General features: G+C 38.6%; 3 protein-coding genes and 3 non-coding genes across 8 annotated transcripts; all 6 read right to left on the bottom strand.

Annotated features, from left to right (window-relative positions):
• Positions 1 to 307: 307 nt before the first annotated feature.
• LOC137713531 (uncharacterized) lies at positions 308 to 3,066 on the bottom strand. Of its 2 annotated transcripts, XM_068452840.1 has the most exons (5): positions 2,796 to 3,066; positions 2,481 to 2,719; positions 1,414 to 1,526; positions 864 to 1,004; positions 308 to 754 (listed from the first exon to the last, which is right to left on the bottom strand). In XM_068452840.1, exons 1-5 carry the CDS (start codon positions 3,016 to 3,018, stop codon positions 499 to 501), a joined length of 972 nt encoding a protein of 323 aa, XP_068308941.1. In that variant the 5' UTR covers positions 3,019 to 3,066; the 3' UTR covers positions 308 to 498. The 2 variants fall into 2 exon arrangements, with proteins under 2 accessions (XP_068308941.1, XP_068308942.1); XM_068452841.1 differs by lacking the exon at positions 864 to 1,004.
• Positions 3,067 to 4,091: 1,025 nt separating this feature from the next.
• On the bottom strand, positions 4,092 to 4,171 carry TRNAL-UAG (transfer RNA leucine (anticodon UAG)). Its single transcript has one exon. It is a non-coding gene; the product is annotated as a tRNA-Leu (tRNA).
• Positions 4,172 to 4,646: 475 nt separating this feature from the next.
• On the bottom strand, positions 4,647 to 7,784 carry LOC137712926 (protein ORANGE-LIKE, chloroplastic-like). The gene is made up of 8 exons (XM_068452129.1): positions 7,488 to 7,784; positions 7,062 to 7,179; positions 6,836 to 6,955; positions 6,480 to 6,566; positions 6,144 to 6,220; positions 5,889 to 6,016; positions 5,372 to 5,508; positions 4,647 to 4,958 (listed from the first exon to the last, which is right to left on the bottom strand). The coding sequence occupies exons 1-8, from the start codon at positions 7,661 to 7,663 to the stop codon at positions 4,881 to 4,883; spliced, it is 921 nt and encodes a 306-aa protein (XP_068308230.1). The 5' UTR covers positions 7,664 to 7,784; the 3' UTR covers positions 4,647 to 4,880.
• Positions 7,785 to 11,886: 4,102 nt separating this feature from the next.
• On the bottom strand, positions 11,887 to 11,960 carry TRNAN-GUU (transfer RNA asparagine (anticodon GUU)). Its single transcript has one exon. It is a non-coding gene; the product is annotated as a tRNA-Asn (tRNA).
• A 2,376-nt stretch (positions 11,961 to 14,336) lies between these two features.
• Positions 14,337 to 14,443, bottom strand: LOC137714041 (small nucleolar RNA Z266). Its single transcript, XR_011065382.1, has one exon. It is a non-coding gene; the product is annotated as a small nucleolar RNA Z266 (small nucleolar RNA).
• A 3,253-nt stretch (positions 14,444 to 17,696) lies between these two features.
• On the bottom strand, positions 17,697 to 22,805 carry LOC137712746 (sorting nexin 1-like). Of its 2 annotated transcripts, none has more exons than XM_068451896.1 (11): positions 22,576 to 22,805; positions 22,315 to 22,446; positions 21,510 to 21,645; positions 20,509 to 20,642; positions 20,302 to 20,373; positions 19,506 to 19,665; positions 19,236 to 19,369; positions 19,015 to 19,083; positions 18,632 to 18,711; positions 18,281 to 18,341; positions 17,697 to 18,197 (listed from the first exon to the last, which is right to left on the bottom strand). In XM_068451896.1, exons 1-11 carry the CDS (start codon positions 22,585 to 22,587, stop codon positions 17,988 to 17,990), a joined length of 1,200 nt encoding a protein of 399 aa, XP_068307997.1. In that variant the 5' UTR covers positions 22,588 to 22,805; the 3' UTR covers positions 17,697 to 17,987. The 2 variants fall into 2 exon arrangements, with proteins under 2 accessions (XP_068307997.1, XP_068307996.1); XM_068451895.1 differs by having other exon boundaries at positions 22,315 to 22,449; positions 22,576 to 22,804.
• Between the last annotated feature and the right edge of the window lie 244 nt (positions 22,806 to 23,049).

Genomic DNA, 23,049 nt, shown 5'->3' on the forward strand with positions numbered 1-23,049 from the left:
CATCTTCTATTCGAGATGCTCTTTAAAATGAATGTGGAACGACAAATTAATATATTAACCATATTTTACGGATAATTTTGTAATAAGGAATTTTAAACAATGTTATTATCGTGCAACACCTTTAATAATTGTATCGTGTTCGAGTTTTGAAAACATGACCTGACTACTATGTGCCAACACTACCAGGTCGTGGCCACGAATTGCTACTCGTAATTGTAAGCATCTACAACCATACTATTACCCGTAAATTAGTAACACCACAAAACATGTCACACTAAAAAACGAAAAATAGATCAATAGCATTGCCAATTTGCCATCTTCAACCAACAACCGATACAATTTTATAATGTAGCTCCAGATGAAATCCAAAAACGAGAACAGAGAACCGCAAAGAAGACACAAATGATTTATTACAAGTGAACAATTGAAACACTAAGAATTACCAATGTTATCTGCACAACATATCTTCTGTGGCAGATAAATTAAACCCGAAACGGTTTAAGGCCGAAGGGATGCAAGCTTAGGACCCACAATCTCAAGGAGACCTTTTGGATTGTCGACGTGAACCCAATGGCCGGACTTGGGAAGAACATGAGCTGAAACATTCCCCTCCGATCCATCTGCTCCGCGAGTGGCAAGGTTTTCGAGTTGTTGAATCGCATCTTGGTCCCAACGATTACTGTCCTCAGCGCGCACAATAGCTATCTCCATATCTTGCGGGGGGTGCTCCAACAGAGGCCAATAAGACTTTTCCCTGTAATGTTTTACATTCATAGAAGAGAAGATGGAGAGGTAAGAGGGAAGGAAACAGATTTTCATAGTTTTCTACTTCAAATTAGTCTCGAAAGTAGTAAGATATATACTGGAAAGAATTGAACATCTGGATAGCAACGTCAAGATTGAACGCCCATGTCAAATGATCTCCATGTTTCTTGAGGTTGCTGCCTATCCAGTGTGACAATGATTTTGAGAACCCGAGCTCAAGCAAATGATTCATGAGCCACCTTAAATGAAGAACCAGATTTATTGCATCAAGAAATTGGAAATACGATGATCATACATAGGATAATTTTGTAACTCCATAATGCAACTAAATTCCGAGGCAAAAAACAACGGTTACTCCGATTCACATTTAACAATGTAAAGATTGACTGAATTCAAGGCTCTTGCTTGTGTGAAGCAATTTGAGGGTAGAGAAGGCGTTTGTATGAGAAATAAAGCATCTGAATAAATTTAGATTTAAACGGGATATAGCCATCTTTGAAGGAAATAGCATACGGAAAAAATATACTAGAACTCCACAAAACCAACTCTTGAACTGTTAACCCATAAATAGTACACGCAGTTACACACTACAGCACCAATGTACACGCAAAAATCAAATAACTCATCGTAAGGAGAAAGAGGTTTTACTTTCGTGATGGAACTGCTGAAGGTAGACTCCGCAATGTGTGCAAAACCTTCTCAACTTCCCTAATTCTGTTTTCAGGGTTCACTTCTCCTGGAACGGAATCCAACACCCACAGCTGTTCTGGATCACAGAGAAAAAAACAAAAAAAAAACAGAAAGGATTCATGCTAGGATGTCAAACCAGTCTAATCATCCTTCCTATCGTTTCAATTGCATTCGGCAACACACAGCAGAAGCAGTACTTGCCTTTAAACCTAATCAGAGAAACTAAGCATGATTTGTGCAACATATAAACCCCGAATACGAACAAACACATACAAGTGTTGGTAGACACCTTTCAGCATTCATAAGTTGAAGAAGCAGAGTGCTCCACAGTCGCATACATGGTGTCCCACTTGCGGATCTCACAAATGCTAGAGAGCTCTCAGAACCAAAATTGTAGTGCTTCACTCCCAACCCAAGAAGAAAATAAGACATCATTTTGAGTCACTATACAACAACTTTTTAAGCACTCCCCAACATCAGTGTAAACTAAAAAACTTCCACATTTTGATTCACGTTGCTAGAATAAGTACTTTAAGGCCAGTTTGGAAATGCTTGTCCAAAAAGAACTTCAGCTTGTAGGCACTTTTGTTGAAAGCGTTTTTATTAGAAGCAAATCTACATTTTACATAACAATTCAAGTGCTCCCTAGGAAGGGACTTGGACCTTACAAGTACTTAGAAGAAAGTTTGTGCTAGGTGCTTCTCTAGAAAAGTATTTACAAGTTGTATATTCCAGAAGCACTTTAACTTTCTCTGCCAAATGCTGCAAGAAGCGCTTTTGGTTGTCTTAAAGTGCTTAGCCATTATAAAAAGAACTTATGCGTGGGATTGCTTCTGAAATGGCTAAAAAGGTTAACCAAAAGCGTTTCTTACTACGTTCAGCATGAGAGCTCAATAAACATTTCGACTTGTTCATGATAAAAGCTGCAGAGGCAGACCCAAACGAGCCCTGAGATAATCATTCTATTATTTTATTTAAGCTCTAAGCAATTTTAGCACAAAGAGCAAGAGGGCAAAGTGTATAACCTGCTTGGGCAACTTGGCAGAATCACCATAGTCACCACGAGCACAGCTTTGTGCAAATTGCAGAGCAACCTTCCCGCCAAAGGAGTGGCCGAGAACAACATCCGGCCAGTCCCAACCTTGAGTCCGGATCAAATTAGCCAAATCTTGGGCCGAATTGACCAAATCGTGAGGCGGGTTCAGACCTTCGAGCTCCGCCGACCTCCCATGGTTCCTCAAATCCACAAGCACCATTCTCCAACCTGCAATTCGAATTTTCTGTTTACGAAAATAGAGAAATGAATTGAGAGAGAGAGAGAGAGAGAGAGAGAGAGAGACCAGATGGGTTGGGGAGATTGGAGAGGAGGGTGCGGGAGAAAGATCGCCAGGTTCTGGCGGAGCCCAGAAGGCCGTGGAGGACGAAAGCGGTGGTGCGGTAGGGTTGTGGGTCGGCGAAGGGTCGGAGCTCTTCGTAAGCTAGCGTTTGCAATGGCCGTCGTGAGATAACGAATCGGGTCAGGAGGGCATGAAGACCCGGTTTTCTTCCGACGGTTCGCGCCATGGGGAATTTTGACACATCCGATTTTCACTTTTCCGTTATTCCGTTTGGGGAGTGATGATTCCGATTTTCACTTTACATCCTGGTCCTTAAAATTCTGTTCAATTTTCATTTTAGTCCTTTCAGTTAACTAAAAGTTCATCTTTCTACGCCTTCCTCTCTTTGGGAAAACTCAAGTTGTAAGGAATTTTGCCTCATTTGACGAACTATAATAACAGTGCCAATACACAAAAAAAAAGTCATGCAAATGTTTGACAAGAATGTAAGAATGCCGACTTCTAAGAATGAGTCAGGTATTATACTCTGGTAAGCGGTTTAAACAAGTCATTTCTCTTTATAAGAGCATCTCCGATAGAGACTGTATATGAACTCTTGTTGCCTAGGAAGCTCTTCTTTACTACCTCCAAGATTTGCGATGCACGAGGGGCCACAATGCCATGTGGTTGTCATGTCATGGTTTAACGGAATTTCTAACATTCAATAAACGGAAGTATGAATCCGAAAGAAAAACATAACTTTAGGTATGAAACTGGATGAAGAAACCTTGACGTATGAAGGGATGAAATCCTAGGTGCCACAATCTCAAGAAGACATTTCGGATTGTCCATGTGAACCCATTGACCAGTGGGCGGACTCGGGAAGAACGTGAAGTGAGACATTGCCCTCCGATCCATCGGCTTCTCGATTGGCAAGGCTTCCAAGCCGTTGAACCACCACATCCGGGTCCCAACGATCACTGTTCTCAGCACGCAAAACAGGTATCTCCATATCTTTTGTGGGGTGCTCCAACAGAGGCCCATGTCCCGTGATCTCCTTGTTTCGTAGAATCTGAGCTCTTAGTAGGCTAGGGTTTGCAGCGGCCGTCGTGAGATTGTGAAACGGGTAAGGAGGTGGTGAAGACCCGGTCTGTTTCCGAGGATCCGAGCCATGGGGACGGCGAAAACTGTCAACTACTCCGCCTGTGTTGGAGGAAAGGGACTAAATTATGAGCTCTCCGACGTCGTTGCTGCTCCTTCGCGGGAATATCAGCGGAAAGTGTTCAAAGAAAAAAATAAGATTAAAAATAAAGATAAATTTGACAGCTGTGGGATTTGAACCCACGCCCTTTCGGACCAGAGCCTAAATCTGGCGCCTTAGACCACTCGGCCAAACTGTCCTGGTGGTGTTAATCGCACAGAGGTTCTTACATCATCTCTATAATCTCTCAGCTAATGTATAAAAATGGAGACACTATCAGCTTCGGCGGAAACGGCAGTCCTCCACATGAAGCGGGGAGTAGGCCCCAATTGCAGGACCTACATGCATCCCCGACTCTTTGTGAGAGAGCTGTCGCACAGGGCATGCTTCTCGATGAGTTCCTCAATCATAGCTCTTGGACGTGAATAGCGATTAACTGATACTAGAGGTGACAAATCAACACATTGAATTGTTTATAGCTAACCGTTAGGGACCGTTTAATTTGATATCACCATAATATAGATGTGAGACTGGTAGTGATGATAGTGTAAAGTGAAATCAAACTAAATGAGTCTTAATGATTACCCAATAGGTTAATTTGCCTCCTTGACCTAATACTAATAGGTTTTGCATCTAAATTTCTCATAGAATATTTCTCTACTTTCACGTCAACAAAAAGCAACAAATTCAACTAAATTAGCATTTCTTCACAACCAAGTTCCCAATCCTCCACGGTAAGTTGCAACACATTTCATCAAACAGAGAACTTAAATTTGTGATGATTCCTAGTTTAAGTGAAGTAATCTTGCAGTCAAGCCAACATTTTGGCACAAGTTACACACCGCTAAGTTATTCCCAAGCTGCATCGACGATGAGATAACACTGCTAAGTTTTTCATCTGGTTTGCTTTAGTCAAATGGATCAATCCGTGGGTCATGCTCGCTTGCCATCATCATCCCAGTGCACAGGCACGTCGGGCACATGACCTAAGTGAACATGGAAGGTGATGATTAGTCCTAGCGAGAGAGAGAGAGAGAGAGAGAGAGAGAGAGAGAGATTGGAATTACAGTGCATGAAGAACACAAACTGCAAATCTCTTAAATCTCTTATCAAGGATTCAAAAGAAACAAATGGACTTAAAGCCTTGCACTAAATTCCTTTCGGAAGTTTGAAAAATCATCGTAAATCTCATTAGGGTTCTTTCTTCCTTTTAAGCCTAGCATGAGTGAACCATCGGCAAACATGATACGATGAATGTGTGGAAAGATTTGAAGCAAGTGTACCATGAGACAAATGATCAACAACATCAAGAGATAAGTGTGATAAATTGCAGTGCCAACAAACTTCGACATGCCAAATCATTTCTCATGAATAAACCACTTAGAGACAAATTTTGTACCTTTCCAGCACCAGAGCAATTTGGGCACCTCTCAGTTGTGGGCACTCGCAAAGGGCGGTCCGTTGCACTAGATGCTGATATAGGATTGATGTTCAAGCACACACCGCTTGCAGAACATCTAGCACAGGCCAAGTACCCTGTCCATGTAATACCAGACAAAATTACCAGATTAAAACAAAAGTACGAGAACAATAAAACCTTAGAAATAACATTTATAAGGAGAAATTGAAGAAAGGTCAAAAAAAACATAAGAAAAGTAACAAAGTTGACAAGAATTCTAGTGATGAGAAAGGCAAGGAAGAACTTCCATAAAATCGAAGAAACTAATAGCGCTGTAAGAGCCAGAACCTAAGCCATTTTTTACTTATTATTTTCATAAACTTACCAGCGTAAGCAAACTTCATAGAAAACTAAATGCAAGAAAATTTAAAGACAACCCCATCCAACAAATGATCCACGTTTCCCCAAAGAACCTTATCAGTTGACACGCTTGCATTTGTGACAGTTTAAAACATACCAGTTCCACGGCAATATTTGCACCTTTTCTTCTCTTGTTGCTCAACATTGTTAGCTTCAATCAACATCAATGCTGAAATGACACCCACTGCCCCACCGGAGAAGGATGCCACAATAGGATCAACCTGACTGAATTCAGAAAACAAAAGGGAATTCAGAAAACAAAAGGGATTTCAGAACAGTAAGTAAGAAAATCGGTACTGGTTGCTTGAATTTCTAATAGTAATCAAGAAAAAAAAGCATGTCCAGTATATACCTTAATTGTAAAGGCAGATGCATGCTGCGAATGAAATCTTCATACGAGGTACCTCCTATACCTAATTTTAGTTCCAGCTGTCAAAGAGAACAGGTTGAGACATTTAACAACAGTAAATAATTTTTAAGTCTAACCAATAGGCACAAAACATGTACGTCAAAACTACGGTTCCTCCTATTCAATACAGAGGAACATGTACCATCTTGCTACAAGGGTCAGTAAACATAAAAGCAGTAAAGGGTAAAGAAATTGAGAATCCACCTTTACAAAATTATACATGTATGTAGACATCAGGAAATATTCACTATAAACAATCATCTATGCTTACAGACTTACCGATGGTGCAATGAGACCTCCAAATACAATGACAGTAGATATCATTGATAAACTTGTAAGGTAGAGCTGCTTCAACGTCTTTGGTGTCTACATCATAATACAAATCACACAATGTCAGCTGAAAATAAAAGGCAAAGCGCTCGCACAACCACAGAATTCACAAGAAAAATCACAATTCGTTGTCAATTATCGTTTTCAACCTGCATGCCCCCTCCTGAAATATAAGGTTAGATTTGTATATAAACCCATCCATGCTTCTTACGTCTTAGCTAACTATCCAAATTTCCCAACTTGTTTGAGGATGTCGATAAGGGGCAAACTTAAGGCGGTTAACTACATTGTAGATTTAAACTCACAATATGAGGGAGAAAAGGGATAGTGGATGGAATGTCAGGCATCTCATTTGACTCTTCCTCACAAGCCTCATCCATATCCTTCGCCATCCTTATCCGGTGCTGCACCCGCAATCTCCTTAGCTACACAAGCCAAACATATATCAAACAAAGAAGTCCACAATCCCCTAGCTACTGAAACTTAAAAGAACAAACATATATCAAACCCTTTTGAGTTTTCTGTTTTCACCTCTTCCATGAGAAGAAAAATCTTGTTGCGGCGGCTTCTTATGTTGTCCTGAATTTCCTGCAGTTGCATCTGCACAAAGTCCTGCACCGTCTCCGGCCCTTCTATGATACAAAAAGTGCTGAGAAAACAAAACATAACACAGAAAATTCAGCATTTTTCTCGTCAACTAAACCCAAGGACCACTTTCAGTCTGGGATTGCTAAAAGCGCTTTCTGACAGACAAAAGGGCTAAATGCTTTCGGGCCAATAGAAGTGCTTTTCAGAGAAGAAATGCACCTGATGCTTCTTCATAAAGTACTTGGAATTTTTAGTTAAAAAATTAAAGGCACTTTGATTTTTGATAAAATTTTAAACGTGTCTATAGTAAAAGCGCTTATGAGTAAAAGTGCTTTTTAGATAAGCAATTTCCGATGGGCTCTTGATTACCTTGGCGTGTTATCGGCGGGGGAGGATTCCTTGGAAGCAGAACAGGAAATTTGGGGACGCGGGCAGGTGAATTTGGACAGAGAGAGACGTCTAGGGATTCCATGGGCGGAGGTGAAGGAGGGAATTAGGGTTTTGGAGGAAGGGGGAGGATGAGAGCTGAGAGAGAAGGAAGCCATTTTTGTAAAGCTTCTATGCTCTGCTCATCTCATCAGCCAAATAGCAGAGAGAGGGAGAAAGAGAAGGGGAGAGAGAGAGAGAGAGAGAGAGAGAGAGAGAGAGAGAGAGAGAGGAAGGAGGGTTTTGGTGAGTGAGAGCAGAGGAGAGGAGGGGAGAGAGGAATCTTTGGGAAGGTTTGAGTGAGCATTTTGGTGGAAGACGGAGACAGAAGAGGGGATGAGGCTGATGGGTTATTGCCACGTGCTTCTCTTTCTCTCTCTTGACCGTTAACTGTTATTTGCGTCCGTGGCAGTTACCGCGCCGCTTATAAGGTTAACGAATGAAATAACAACAGAAAAATCCAAGTTAGCAAACTTTCGTAGAAATATACAAAATGTAACAAAACAATTAATTAAAAAAATTTTAAAATAAAAACAAAAGAAAAAATTAATATTCCGTCTCTAATTACTAATGTTCATTAACTGAAATTTTATTAATTTTCAGATTTTGATCTAAGTCCCTAGCATTAATAAAATAGTGAATTTTTATGTCAGTTACATAATTTTTTAAAATAAAAATTAATAATTGATTTATAATTTTAATATTCACACCTTTAGTAAACTACTAACTAATTTTCAATTCAAAACATTTTCAAAATAAATAAATAAATTAGAATAAGTTTGTATCCATTAGCTTTTTTAAAAAGTGTTTTCAATTTTTTAATCTTATATGTACCTATTCATGTAATTTTTTCAAATTTTTAATTTTAAAATGTAATCATTCTCAAATATACCAATTTGTTATATGTAAAATGTACCCTTTTTTTTTATTCAAAATCTATTCAATTTTTTTGTAATCCATTGTTAAACTTATATGGGTATATTTTTTTTTCTTTGATTTGAGAAGGTATTCATATCAAGTTTAATCGAAGAAATTTACTAATGTTAATAAGCCTAATATCTTTTTTTTTTTTGGTGATTTTGAAGAATGTACCCATATTTTGGTACAATAATTTTTTGGTTAATTTTGATGAACGTACCCATGTTTACACAAACACACACAATAGTATATTTATATTTTAATATTTTTAATCCCACAAATTATGATTTTTTATTTAAAATCTTATTAATATAAACAACTATAAATTTCAATTTTTAATTTAAAAAAATATAGTAACATACATATACATAAATTATCACATTAATTTCAGGGACTTCGATAAAAAATTAAAAATCAACAAGGTTTCAGTCAAAGAATATTCATAGCTAGGAACCGCATTCAAAATCTCCCTAAAAAAATAACTGACACTTGATGTACCGGACCGTTTTCGGCACAACGAAAAATGAAAATCGGTTTGGAACATTTCATGTAAACTCATCACATATCTTGGCCCGTAAGAGAGGAGATCTAGTGTCCATATTCAGACCTCAAGAAACTTCATATTTAGCTCCCATATTTGAGTTAAGGGCATGACTTCAATGTTATATATGTTTTAGTCGTCAGGTATTCTATTTTCAATCTCATTCACTCTCATATCATTCATTAATATGTAGCATTTGAAGAAATTTCTCTATGTTACACATTGATTAGATTTACAACTCCTAAAAGAACCTAATTGCAGAGGAAACAACATAAACATCACCAACAACCACAAAAGGAGAAACCATGTTCCAAACTCCCCAAATCCTTCATATAGACCATCAGCTTCCCAATCCAATGCCTTTTTTCTGAACCTCTTTCCCTTCCCACTCCTCCCGTTTTCAGCTAATCGTATGGGAGATAAAATGTGAGGAAAAACTGTCTTGTAAGAATCTTTCCAATCAACAAATCCGAATGCCCGAAACCCTCCACAACTACCTTTTCGCACTGAAATCCTGGTTGGTGCAACTTCATGTGCTTATGAGCAAGGAAATATGTGTGAGGAGCCACAAGGAGAGACCGCCCTCCAGATATATAAAGCTTTGGTAGGGCCATTTTTTTCTGGTTGGATCAAATATGACTAAGTCATTTCCCTCCGTTGGCTGCCAGTAACTCTCGGTGGAGTATCCATTAGAAGAACTGGATTTAGTTGCTCGTTTTCTTTAGGTTGTGGCAAAATATGGTGGCACTTCCATTGTCTACAACTAATAACGAATCCATCTTCTGCACGTTATATGGGGAGGACAAGAAATTAGGAACTCGACAGCAGAAAGAAATGGACCAGAAACAGAAAATAAAAACATTTGCTACCTGTTTTTAATTTATGGACCAAGACCTCTGATCTCTGACCGTTAACTATAGTTTCTCAGTGAAGGAATCCAGACCTCGGTTAGCAATTTTGTGGACAGATGCAAGATCTTCTCTCATCTTGTACTTTAGAGCATCCTGCACAAGGTTCTAGCTTATGTGCTCAGCTGCCGTCACGATAGTAAGAGAAGAATTTTATTCCAACAGAACATTGGATAAAAGAAGCATCACATACATAGAGGCCGGGATGTACTGTGATATGCTAAACCAGATCAAAAACCTGCCAACCGCGCAAGGGATCTGATGATGCCTTGCACCGTGTGAAGGACCAAAAACCTGTGATTGGCATGATTGAAAACAAACAATGAAACACAGAATCGGGGCAGATATTGCCCGAGAGAAAAAGAGGAAAAGAGAATAACCTGGAACAAAGCATCTTTTGGTCCAAGGCTAATGCCTAAGTTCTGGTAACCTGGTTCTCCATCCTCATAGCAGAAAATATCTTCAAGCTGTCAGTTGGAAAGTCCTTAGATTCCTATCTCCGGCCTTTCTCAACTAGACACACCCTTACCATAGACAACCAACAAGCAGAACCACCATAGCCAGACCCCCAAACAACTGCATCATAACGGTCTTCTTGTTCATCACCAAAACTTCCTTCCGTTCTTGCTCCTCCATTTTCTCTCAAGTCCCGGATAAAGAAGTCGGGACAATTACTTACTTAAGGTCAAAACAAAGTGTGAGAATTTCAGCTTCAGATAGCTGAGGATACTGCCAACATGGAAAGTACTGGATACCAAGTTTGTTTCCCAGTGTTTAGGGTTTGGACAAAGTTGAGAGAAGAATTACCTAGTAATAAGCTCCAAGACAATGTACCTCGTTCGAACACAGAAGATTCAAGAAAACAGCAAATATTATGTAGTCTAGCAGCACAAAGGACACAAGTCGAAAGAATATAAACTCGGAGGTTAAAAATCGTTTAGGTCTTCTGTCAGCTAGCTAAAAAAACACATTCGGTCTCTTTCTGGACAAATCCCAGATCACCATAATCTGCATTTGACTTTGTAGAAGCAAAACAAATGCTTGCATTTGATCACTAAGCATAAAATTGAACAAGAAACAAGGACTTTCTTTTCTTGGACTTAAAAAACAGTAAGAACATTTGCATTACATAAGAAAGTGCACATAATCTCAACTCAAATATATGCATAGAAACTAGTTTACAGTCTAGCGATCTGGACCAACTTCTGAAGGGCCTGCATAAGATTTCTCATGATCCTTGGCTCACCGGGAGGTGTCTTGTCCTTCAAGCGTCCGTTTCTGACAGCTCGGAAAATTGGGCCGGAGCCGTCACTTGGTGGAAAAACCAAGCAGTCTATGTACACAGGGACCTCAACCTCCGCATTCCCAATTGTAACAAAACCCAATCTAGTCCCACCTGCAATTTTGTCCATCTGTTCCATCGCAATGTACAAGAAAATATTCAGTCCATTGCTAGGTCTCAAAGCCATTGTCATAATATATTCCAATGTGTCCATGCAACTGGGCAATATAAACTAACGCGTCACAGCTATGCAGCGCGAGATTGCGTATTAAAGTACTTTCAACAGAACGCCTATTTGCGATTTCAAACTTTGAGTAAAATAAAAGAAAATAAAAGAACATAAATAAACAGAAATGTGCAGAAGCAGAAAATGGGTGTTCGGAAAATCAATTCCTTAAATAAAAGGAAAAAAATAATTGAAATATATTATGTACCTTCAAAGGCATATCAAGAGGCAGGTTAGCTCCTTGGCAGAGACCATTAGCCCACTGTTGAACAAAACGCAGCGTTTAATACATTGGACCAGAAAAATAATTATTAGGTAGGGACTATTAGCCCGCTGTTGAACAAAAAGAAACGTTTATTATATTGCACCAGAAAAATGGGAAATTAGCCCACCGTTGAACAAACGCAGCGTTTAATGCATTGGACCAAAACGCAGCGTTTAAGGCAAGAAAAATGGAAAAAAAAATTCGCTAGAAGGAGGGTTCGAACCTCCGACCTTGTGGTTAACAGCCACACGCTCTAACCAACTGAGCTATTCCAGCTATGTTGTTAGAGTATGCACTTAAATAATTAAATAGAGTTACCTGGATAGTAAGATTTGGAATCTGGGAAGATCGGCATCCGAGGGCAATTTCATGGTCCCGAGCAAGACGCCATCTTCGGCGTCGTCGGAAGGAATAAGGCTGTCCTTTTCCTGAGAAGAAGCCTTGGCCACCGGCGTTTGATTTTGGTGGCGGTAGTGACGGCCGGAGTGCAAATTAAGCTTAGAAAAGAAGCCGTAGCTGGTGGCGGTTGTGAATACTAGCGGACAGGAAGCAGCCACCGACGGAGGAGGGGAGAGTGGGACGTGGGAATTGACACGTGGGAAGTGGAGGCGGCGGAGTGAGCTCATAACTCCTCCATGTTGAGGTTAGGCCAAAAGAAATAAATAAAAACAGAACCTTCATGGAAAGCAACCCCCATGTCCGTTGTTTTTCGTTCCTGAAAGCGAACTATCTCTTCATTCAACAGTCGCACTGTCGCTTCGATCTTCTGGTTGCTTCCTCACCCTCAGCCTTCAACTGCATCACAAAAACAACCTTGGTCAAATAATGAAGATGCCACCTAACATGTACACCATATACGATTGCATCAGCTGACTTGCCTCCTTGCACTCGTGCTCAGCTTCTCCCAATCTGTCTGATCTGGTCAACATGAGTTTGTCACTGCAAACCAATCAACAATTACGGACAAAACGGGCGCCAGCGTATTTATATGAAAATGGTGAGTGCAATGCAACATTAGTTGAATCAAATGGTTCCCATCTATGCTTTTTTCACAAATCTTTTTTTTTTCTTAAACCATTTTATATTTATTAACTGGAAACCTAAATATGATCACAGTCGCTACTCGTCTATTTTTTCAGTACAAAAAAGGCACAGAGAGACATAAAACGGTTGGCCAGATGCATGCAGATTTATCTCCTTCAACTTAATTGTTTCAGCAAGTTCACACTGTTGCCTGAAAGCACTTGCTCTCTCAGCTATTGTGGCCTGTTTCAACACGCATAAGGAACGCATGCAAAGAAGAACAAGCAAACACACCATAGACACTGGAACGCCAATGATGTACTGAATTCTCAATTAATGCCTAAAGGCCCCTAATAGACAAACTGAAAAGAAAAGGGTAAAGAAAGAACATTGAGCCTTCAAACCGTCATTACCTCTGTGCCTCTTTACAAGACGGTATGCATGCTTCTGGTTGATGTGGTTGATGTGGTGGATGACGACGACGGGGGAGACGACGAGATGATGCGATTTGGCGCAAGACTGGGTTTCTTGATTGATGATCAACAATTCTACAGAAATCTCTAGTATTTTTTGGTAATTTCGATTTTCTGCTTTTGGTTGAATTGTGGAGTTTTTTCAATGCCAAGATTAATTCGGGGAGTTTTTTAATATAATACCCAATGTGGAAAGCCGTATTCGATGAAAGTCGTATGTACGGCTTGGACGAGATCTTTCATATCTATCAAGATCCACCCTACAATATGGGGTCAAAAAGCCAAAATAAATGATTTTAGCCATTGTTATTTTTTATTCTTGATATGTCAAGTTATATATTTTGATGTTGCTATCGCTTATGTTTGTGATAAATCCATAATGAATTCAGATTCCAGATTATGGAGAATGACTTGTATGAAACGAGATAGATTATGGATTATATGAGAATGACTTGTATGAAACGGAATAATCGGATTACAGATTATACGAGCATGACTTAAATGAAACGTGATAATCGAATTACGGATTTACAAGAATAACTTAAATGAAACGAGATAATCATTACTCGCATTTCATTATACACACACAAACTATTTGTGTTCTTCTCGAGGGCGTAGAGTGCAAGTTCGAGTGCAACTTCTCGAGGGCTTAGAGTGCAGGTTTGAGGGCTATTTCAGGGAGGATTCTAAGTTTCATGGGCAACTGGTGCATGAAAAAGCTTAACAAACGTAAAGATTATTATCTGTAACACATCAATTCTGCTCATCAATATGATCACTAACGCGCCCAATCCCATTTCTAAAGGAGCACACTTGACCGATCTTATCTACTTGAAAATTTGTGTAAAGTTGGTAACTCCATAATTCCGCAGCTCTGGTAGAGAATTCCATAATTCAATTATGGTCGAGTCAAGGGGGAATTGCGCGTATAGTTTTTGGCTCACATCGAAATCCAACACTTGACAAAGAACAAATGCAACACAACAGGCTGCATTTTCTGCACCTTATTTCATATCAAGAAATAAAATTCAACAACTGCAAGAATCAAAAAACAGATAAAGGTTGTGCGCACTTCAAACTCTAAAGTTAAAGGAAACAATTAATTAAGAGAAGTAATACAAATTTTAGTGTGGAATTAGATAGAGATATGATGGAAGGCAAGTGAGTGAGACAAATCCAAACGCCTCAAAAAATTGAGTTCATAAAAAAAGGATTTCTCCTTTCTTTTCACACATCTGTTTGAATCATCATTCTCGCCAAGCCCACTTCCAAATTATAGCCTCCTATCATTGCAAGATTGTAAATTTAATTCTACTATATATTACAAATTCAATTTAGAGAAATAAATTCAGCAATTAACATATATATATATATATATATATATATATATATATATATATAGAATGATCAAGGTTCTAAAAAACGCTAGGCACTAGTTGGGTGGCTAGGCGGGGTCTAGGCGGGCACCTAGGCAGCTTAGACAGATTTAGGTAAATTTCTTGTAAATAAGTGCATATTGACACTTACAAAAAGTTATACTTGTATGAAATTTATGGATAAGATAATAAAAGAATGATAAAATGCAAAAACAGTATCCAACAAGTCCAAAATTTAAAAACACATTAAGCATATATGTCATATAACCATAGTGAGGAGTATTGTAGGATGACACATGTACAACAAGTTCACAATTTTAAACCACTTAGACTTATATAGGACTTTTTATTTTATTTTTTAATTTCATTAAAAAAACATCCGCCTAGGCCGCCTAGAACCCATTCGATTTTTCCCACTAATTTGTAAGAAAACGCTTCGGCTCACCACACCCCAGCGCCTAGGTGGCCGCCTAGGCTGTTTTTTAGAACATTAATAATGATAGAAAGCAAGTCAGACAAAATTCAAATGCCTCTGCTCGGGCAAGGATTTCCCCTCGCACAGCTCTCTGAGGAGGTAGCACGTGGTTTGGTTGTCGGGCTTGCCCTTACGCTTGGTGTGCTGCAAGGAGAGTTTATAGTTAGTTTGAAAGGTGCCTTTGTGGGGCCTTAGGTGTAGGCCTTGAGGCTCACAATCAAAACTAATAAGGATGTGGCGTGCCACTGTTATCTCAGTATAACAGATGTTGATTGGGTGTGATTTAAGTTGATTACTTATGCCCCAAGTTATTCAAACTTCTAGTTCATCAAAAGATTGTCACAGATGGATTAAGTCTGCCTTAGGTTCTTTTTCTTGCCTTGTAAACAAGGATTTTTAGTTCATAATCTTGTATGTCCAAAACAAAGGGAGTTCAAGGCCTTTTAAACCATTTCCTCGATCTGAGTTTACTTTAATGAAAACAGGTTCATTAACTTAACCATATTCGAATGTAAATGGGACTTCTTAAGTAGAAAACAGTTAAAATGATTTGAATACATGCTGGAAAGTAGATTAAATGACAAATCTTCTAAATGGAAGTACAAACAAAGAGACTCGGGCAAGATTTCATCATGTCGAGTAAGGTTAAACTTCTTGTAGCCACTTCTTTTTGAGTTTACAAAGGGTTGTTATGCTAAAAGAGAGGGAAAGCAAGCATGTTTTACATGAGGAAATCGATACTACAACACTAAGGTATGGTAGCAGAACTTTTACACTAGACAAACTATGGCTTTTCTAAGGGAACTGTAGCTAAAAGGACAGAATTTGGACAAGTTTCAGCTTTTTGGGTACGAACTGGCTTTGCTTTTTGGCCGATGGCTCTCGGGGGGTAGTGAGTCATCATCTATTTACTTGCTATGCCATCAAAAAGTGCTTGTTGGTTGATAGGGAGCTGGTCTCTGTCATCTGTCACTTCAATCATAGGCACATACATGGCCTGTGCTGCGATTGAGACATTCTTACTCCACCTCAAGCTTCTCGATTAGGCTTCAGGCAAGCCTTCCCATTTGCTTTGGCATTCTTGGACCTTATTAACACAGAGCCCAACGGTTAAATATTAACCCAAATAGCCTCAAATAATTGAGTTCATGAAAAAATATTTCTCCTTTCTTAACACATCTAATTGAATCTTCACTCTACCCAAATCCCACTTCCAACTCGTCCAAATTCATAAAAAAAAATTGCGGAAAAACCCAGAATCGAAGCGCATGGAAACTATCTGCCTTAGGGTTTCAAGAAAAAAAAGGGAAAAAGAGCTCCAATAATCCAAAGGGAAAACAGAGCAATGCCTAAAAAAACCCTGGTGGGAGGAGAGGAGGGTTTCAGAAGGAAAACCCTAAAGAGACTCTCCCCAATGGAGTTTTTTTTACCATTGCGCAGCTATGACTCAAAATGCTTCCAAGGGTAAAAAGGGAAGGTGATCTTAAGGGCCACGCTTAACAAGAACAAACAAAAATTGCAGAATTTGAATGGCAGAAAACCCTAATGGCCGAAGAGGCAGAGGAGATTGGAGAAGTGCAGAAGGTTGGAATACATGGGGGGTGCAGTTTTCGTAATGACAAAATTTGGCCTTTGCTCAATTTTTTGTGTGTTGATTGGGCCCCTTTTCCTATGTTTATTTGGTGAACAACCCTTTTTCTTTTTTGTCACTGGATCCTCCTTGAGAAGTTCCTCGTTAGAAATGTTAGAGAAAAAAAAATTTGGATTCTAAAAGTACTTAAAGTGTTTGTTACAAGAAGTACCACAAAAAAAAAAAAAAAAAAAAAAAAAAAGAGAAAATTGGGTTTTAAAAATAATTCAAGTATTTTTCTAATATTAACATATTTTTATTCAGAATTGGTTTAAAAAATGTTTTCTCTAAATGCACTTTACTCATTCAAAATCACTTTAACAAACAAGTCTAACCAAATTGGAGATGTTTGGGCCAAACAAGTTTAACATTTCATTTGAAGTCGGTGCCAGCGAAATTATGATGCATGGCCCAAAAAAAAAAAAAAAAAAAAAACCTAAAGGTCGAGATTATTTTATTTACAGGTCAATCATACATTCAAGGGCGAATCTATTTATTGGCCCGAATGGTCTTGGTACCACCTTAAAGTTCGAAAAAGTGTTTGTAAGGACCTTCGAGGATCGTCTAACTGTATAGGCAAGTGGTGAAAAGGAGAAGACTACCATGGTTGTGCAGATGTTGTTAGGGGTGGTTCGGTATGGGATCCCGAATCCCAAGCCGAAAATTTTCAGGATGGGAATTTGAAGACCCACCTCGAACTGAAATTTCGGCATTCCCAAAATGTTTTTAGTATTTCAGGATGGATCAGGATTGAATTTTGGGTTTTTGGGTTTTTGAATTGAAATTTGAGATTTTTTTAACGTGGGCTAAAATTTGAACTTTTGACCTAACTAATTATCAAACAGCTCTTAACTAATTATTTTCAAGTTTTAATAACAATTCTCCATTTTTATTTCTCAATGAAAAAGTAGCATAAGGCTAGCCCAAAAGAAGTTCAAAAAGCTAGGAGACCAACCGATGTGATTTCAAAATATTAGGTTGCAATGCGAGAAAATTAAAATTCGTTAGCCATTTTGAAAACCGCCATCCTGAGGCTAGGCCAAAAGAAACAATTAACAACAAACCTTCCCACTCATTCAGCTGCCATTGTTTACAGGGGAGCACTAATTACCAATTAGGAAAACAAAGATTCTAATTTCAATGGACAATTCAGAAAATTAAACATTTGAAGGCACACCAAAATGTGAGAATAAATCCCATGTGTGAGGTACACATATCCCCTGCAAACAACACCGGAATAACAGGACAAACTAAATGAAGCAAGAGCTGCCCTGCCATCTATACGAACTAAATGAAGTCTACTGCTCCGGTTTTATATTCACTCAACTAAACCGGGGAGCAAGATTCGAGCTTAGGTAGAAGACTTCGCCAAGCGTCTGCAATACTGTTTGCCAGGCGTGCCTGTCCCTTGGCAAATTCATGGAAAGCAACCCCCATGTCTCTTGTTTTTTGTTCCTGAAAGCGAACTATCTCTTCACTCATCAGTCGCACTATCGTTTCAAATCTTCTGGTTGCTTCCTCACCCTCAGCCTTCAACTGCATCACAAAACCAATCTTAGTCAAATAATGAAGATGCCATCTAACGTGTACACCATATACGATTGCATCAGCTGACTTGCCTCCTTGTACTCGTGCTCAGCTTCTCCCACCCTGTCTGATCTGGTCAACATGAGCTTGTCACTGCAAACCAATCAGCACTTACTAGGCCAATCAACAATTACAGGCAAAACGACCGCCAGAGTATTTATATCAAAATGATGAGTGAAATCCAACATTAGTTGTGAATCAAATGGTTCCCAACTATGCCCTTCACCAATATTTTTTTTCCCTTATACCATTTTATATTTATTAACCGGAAACCTAAATATAATCACAGTTACTACTCATCTATGTTTTCAGTATACAACAGGCTAGCATAACGGAAAATCCAGACACACACAGAAACATAAAACAGTTGGTCAGATGCATACAGATTTATCTCCTTCAACTTAATTGTTTCAGCAAGTTCACACTGTTGCCTGAAAGCATTTGCTCTCTCAGCTATTGTGGCCTGTTTCAACACACATATTTAAAAGGATCAGCTTTTATGACAAATGAAGATTACCAGAAGGACACAATGAATGGGAAAAAACTTTGACCGAGGGCAATTCCAGGAAGAGCTTCTATTACATATTAACCCAGAATGGTAGGAAACAAATTCCATAAGTCTAATGCAGAATGGGAAGGATAAATATTCAAATAATAATTTGTGTCCATGAACTAATAAGCTAAAGTTATATCCATTGCCAAAAGAGAAGAATGCTAGTGTGAAGAGTATAATCTAAAGACATGTGTCAAGTCAAACCCTTCTCACCTTAATAGATTGCACGGCACGTACATAATCTTTCAAGGGTTCTTCAAAATTCATTAACAGTTGTTCGGCCTACAAAGAGACGAAAAGATATGGTAATACGATAACATATCATGATTAACAGCAAAATGGAAAACAAAAGGAACGCATGCAAAGAAGAACAAACAAACACACCATAGACACTGGAACACCAATGATATACTGGATTCTCAATTAAAGCCTACCTCCTTTTGCAGCTTAATTGATAATGTCTCCGACTTTGCCCCAAGCTCGGTAAAGGCCTTTCCAAGAGCATTACCTTCACAAACTCCTAGGAGCTTGGCTGATTTCCCAAAATCTGCTAGAGACTGTCCCAGTTCTGCATAAATATAGTTATAAAGAATCACATTCTAACCATATTCTGAATTCAGAATAAGGAAGTGCAGCCGAAAAGCCCCTAATAGAGTTAAAGAAAAAGGTAAAGAAAGAACATCGAGCCTTCAAATCGTCGTTACCTCTGTGCCTCTTTACAAGACGGTATGCATGCTTCTGGGCTTCAGCCAAGTGGTTTTCAAGCTCAAAAATGTAGTGTTTCAACTTCTCATATTCCGGATTTGACTCTTCCACCGGCTTTTCCTTTCCGAGAACCACATCGCTCACTTTAGATTGTACATCCTGTTAAATACAGAGCCGTGTTATTCAACCAGACAAACTCTCAAAAAGGAAAGCTACTTACTAGTTAAAGTAGCCTATTCAGTTCAATAAATACAATAAATGCAAAAGACATGAAGCAGTGGAAAGGATTGCCCCTTATGCTTGCACTTGACAAGACATTAAAAGCATTTAAACAAACAAAAAAAAGGAAGGAAAAATAAACTTGAAGGACGTCAGAAAACTTCAACCTATTAACAAGAACAGTAATTGTACAATTGCAATTGAATATTCTCCTACATTTATTTCCACGTGATATGTGTTCCATTTTTTTTTTGGCTTGACAATCCAGAACATAGATCATTAACCTGACAATGAAAATAGAGGGTTGAGAATAATTGCTAATGTGCACTATTTTTCACACTGAATATAGTGACACTTTTCTACAGATTTCCAGTACCTGCATATGAGGATTTAACCTTTCAATCTTCTCATTACAGAATACATATCATAGAAAAGGAAAGATACCAACCAGAAATCCATCCATGATAAGCAGAACAAGGTACTGAACGTTTCTAATTCATGAAAAATGCCTTTTAGGAAAGGAAATATCCAGGGAGACAGTTAAGTCTTAAAAACACCATGCAGAATCAATATTACCTTGAAGATTTGCATCCAATCTGCTGGCTTCTTAAAGATACCAGTCTCATGAAACCTTAACCTCTCCATTGTCTGAAAAAAAGCATATAAACACGTCAACTATTCTGAAGTCTGACAGAGGTGCCTGATAAGTTATTGAGTGTTCACTTTCATAGTAGTAACACGAGAATAACTGTGTGACTCAAGGCATCACTTTAGAAACACCACCTCTTCATCTGCTTGTAAGAAGGTTCTCAGATCCTCACTTTGCTGAAGTTCATGATGTGAAGCTATTCGGTTAACAAATACATCCAACGCTTGACGCCTCATCTCAATGAATTCAGCACTGAAACGGAACTTCTCTGCATTAGGGACTGAAGTTAGTCACTGTATACAAGTGCTCATAATCTTGCATTTTCTATCTCCAGTAACTACTAAGTATAGCAACGAGCATAGACTCCAAAGGTTAAAGATTTTCAGTGCCAAAATCACTCCAAGCATGGTTATAAACTGATGTGGAACGAAAGTGAAGGCTGCCCTAAATGAATGGGTGTTTTAGTCTTTTAATCTCCAGCGTTTTGGTATGTTAATATTTAGGGTTCTAGTCTTTTAATTTCCTACTTTTAGAAGGTTTAAGATTCTTTCCAGTTTTATTGGGGCTAGATTTGGTATCCTATTCTATTTTGGATTTGGATTTCTTTCCTATAATAGGTTTACTTTCCTGCGTTATTTAGGTTTAAGGCATTATAAATTCCAATAGTAAAGACAATGAAGAGATTATGAATAAAAGTTTAGTTAAATTTCCTACAATAGTAGTTTATTTGGAGTGATTCCAAATTCCAATTCTTGGTGTGAGGCCAAGAACGGGTGCGAGGCCCCAGGAGAGAGTCAGTTTATCTTTTAATTTCATTTTGTTTAAAGTTTTCTGTGTTTTTGCTTCTGCTAACTACTCTAATTCCACTGCCCTAACATACATCATAAACCCACAAAAAAGAGTATCCTTAGAGTTGGCCATGACAGCCTTCACCTTGGCACTATCACAGTTCCTTCATTCACAATTTCAATCAACAACCAAGATATCTATAACTAGCTAGTTAAGGCATGCATGAATATGCAAGTACAAAAATTTAGGCATGGCAAAACAATGCACATGATGAGGTAAACATAGGATTTTCTACTTTAAAAGCACAAAACAATTCGAAGAAAAAAGGGTATAGTTATGTTGTTACCTACGGTACTCTTTTCTGGAAGAGGCGGAATAAAAATTCCTTTGTACTTTTCAAAGAGACGATCCTGTAGCCAAACAAAATCATTGTAACGTCGAATAACAATCTTCTCTGGCCCTTGGTATTCAGGAAAATTTGTCTGAAAAAACAAACATAGCATAGATGTGAATACTCAAAAATAGAAATTAACCATTATAATAGCATCAAAACAGACTCAAAAACAAGATTTAAAAAGCATGTTCATAGATCACATGCTCATCCAACTCACTAAACATGCTCAAGTTCAAAAGATCCATTGAAAAACATCATTTGTTTGCACACATTTTATAACGAGAATCACTGATTTGTGATTAATGCACAATTGGCTCCAATCCAATCAATCATCACACTTTCCATCACACTAATAAGCAAGATACTTGTTAGCTTGTTTCAAATTAATTAGCAACGAAGCACTAGGAAGAAGCTATGGTACATAAAGCTAGAATAGTTATCATTTCGCGGAGCATTTTGAATGACCGTGCTAATACAAATTCTGATTTTTCTGTCTTTCGATGCCCAGGTACGGAGGAACCCCTTTTGTCAACTTCCTTGGTTTCTAAGACCTATTCTCACATTAACCGAAGTGGTCATTCAGTACATCAAATTCCCCTAACAAAGTGAGAATTTATATCTTCCGTACACTCTGAGATAAAACCAACCATGCAATTACTGTTAATTACGCAATCAACGGATTCACAGAGACCCTTACCCTAATCAAAACAAAGCCTACAATCAAAAGCAGAAATTGAGAGTGAAATGACGAAATTACCTTGGTGATCACTCGGTAGGAGATGTATGCCTGGACGCCATTGCCCAATTTCACAGGATCAGTAACTGAGACCGACAGGTACGGCTGCGACGACGGAGATCTAGGGCTCTGCGACGACCCCGATATGCTTCTCTGCTGCTCCATGCAAACACAATCAAACGCCGACAGAAACGAAGATTTCAAACTACGAGCAAATCAGTGAAACAAAGACCCAACAGAAGAAGACGAAGAGGAAGAGATGAGTTGCAGGTTCGTAATTACCGTGGTAAGCATGGCGGCGTTGAGATGGAGGTCGGGTCGGGTCAATGAAGAAGACTGGGCGAAACGGAGCTCTGCGAGATTTCAATCGGATAGTCCACCAGAGTGCAAGTGGTGGATGTGGAAGTGGAATTTTCTAAAGTGCGCCGTGGTCGACGCCAGGGAAATGATGACTTGGATATCTTGCTGCGTAAATGAGCAAGAAGAAGGAATTGCTTGTTTGTTGGTATTGGTGAATACGAACAACAAAATGTATTTGTATATTAGTATTTTTCCTTATTAATCTATTGTACACATTTTTTTATCACCATTCTCAAGCGGTGGAGAGAGTATGTCGATAATATGTTGCGGTTCTTCAAGTGTCATAATACAATAAGTTTAAAACTTGAAATTTTTTTTTTAATCAATTATATTATGACACTAGATATGCTAAACTGTGTTTCTAGCACAATAAAAAATTTCTCCAAATGGTGTAGA

This window comes from Pyrus communis, chromosome 13 (assembly GCF_963583255.1).
Source record: "Pyrus communis chromosome 13, drPyrComm1.1, whole genome shotgun sequence".
In the NCBI taxonomy this organism is placed as follows: Eukaryota; Viridiplantae; Streptophyta; class Magnoliopsida; order Rosales; family Rosaceae; genus Pyrus; species Pyrus communis.

What these genes read in the sequence shown, in the direction of transcription:
- LOC137712926 (XM_068452129.1), bottom strand. Translation starts at nt 7,663, where the DNA reads ATGGCTTCCTTCTCTCTCAGCTCTCATCCTCCCCCTTCCTCCAAAACC. An exon ending in TTTTTCTTCTCATGGAAGAG is followed by an intron (nt 6,956 to 7,061) that starts GTGAAAACAGAA and finishes TGGCTTGTGTAG; the next exon opens with CTAAGGAGATTGCGGGTGCA. An exon ending in CAAATATTGCCGTGGAACTG is followed by an intron (nt 5,509 to 5,888) that starts GTATGTTTTAAA and finishes TTACATGGACAG; the next exon opens with GGTACTTGGCCTGTGCTAGA.
- LOC137713531 (XM_068452840.1), bottom strand. Translation starts at nt 3,018, where the DNA reads ATGGCGCGAACCGTCGGAAGAAAACCGGGTCTTCATGCCCTCCTGACC. An exon ending in CAATCTCCCCAACCCATCTG is followed by an intron (nt 2,720 to 2,795) that starts GTCTCTCTCTCT and finishes TTCGAATTGCAG; the next exon opens with GTTGGAGAATGGTGCTTGTG. An exon ending in CAGATGTTCAATTCTTTCCA is followed by an intron (nt 755 to 863) that starts GTATATATCTTA and finishes AAAACATTACAG; the next exon opens with GGAAAAGTCTTATTGGCCTC.
- LOC137712746 (XM_068451895.1), bottom strand. An exon ending in CCTACCGAGTGATCACCAAG is followed by an intron (nt 21,646 to 22,314) that starts GTAATTTCGTCA and finishes TTGTTTTTTCAG; the next exon opens with ACAAATTTTCCTGAATACCA. An exon ending in GTGCCGTGCAATCTATTAAG is followed by an intron (nt 18,712 to 19,014) that starts GTGAGAAGGGTT and finishes GTGTTGAAACAG; the next exon opens with GCCACAATAGCTGAGAGAGC.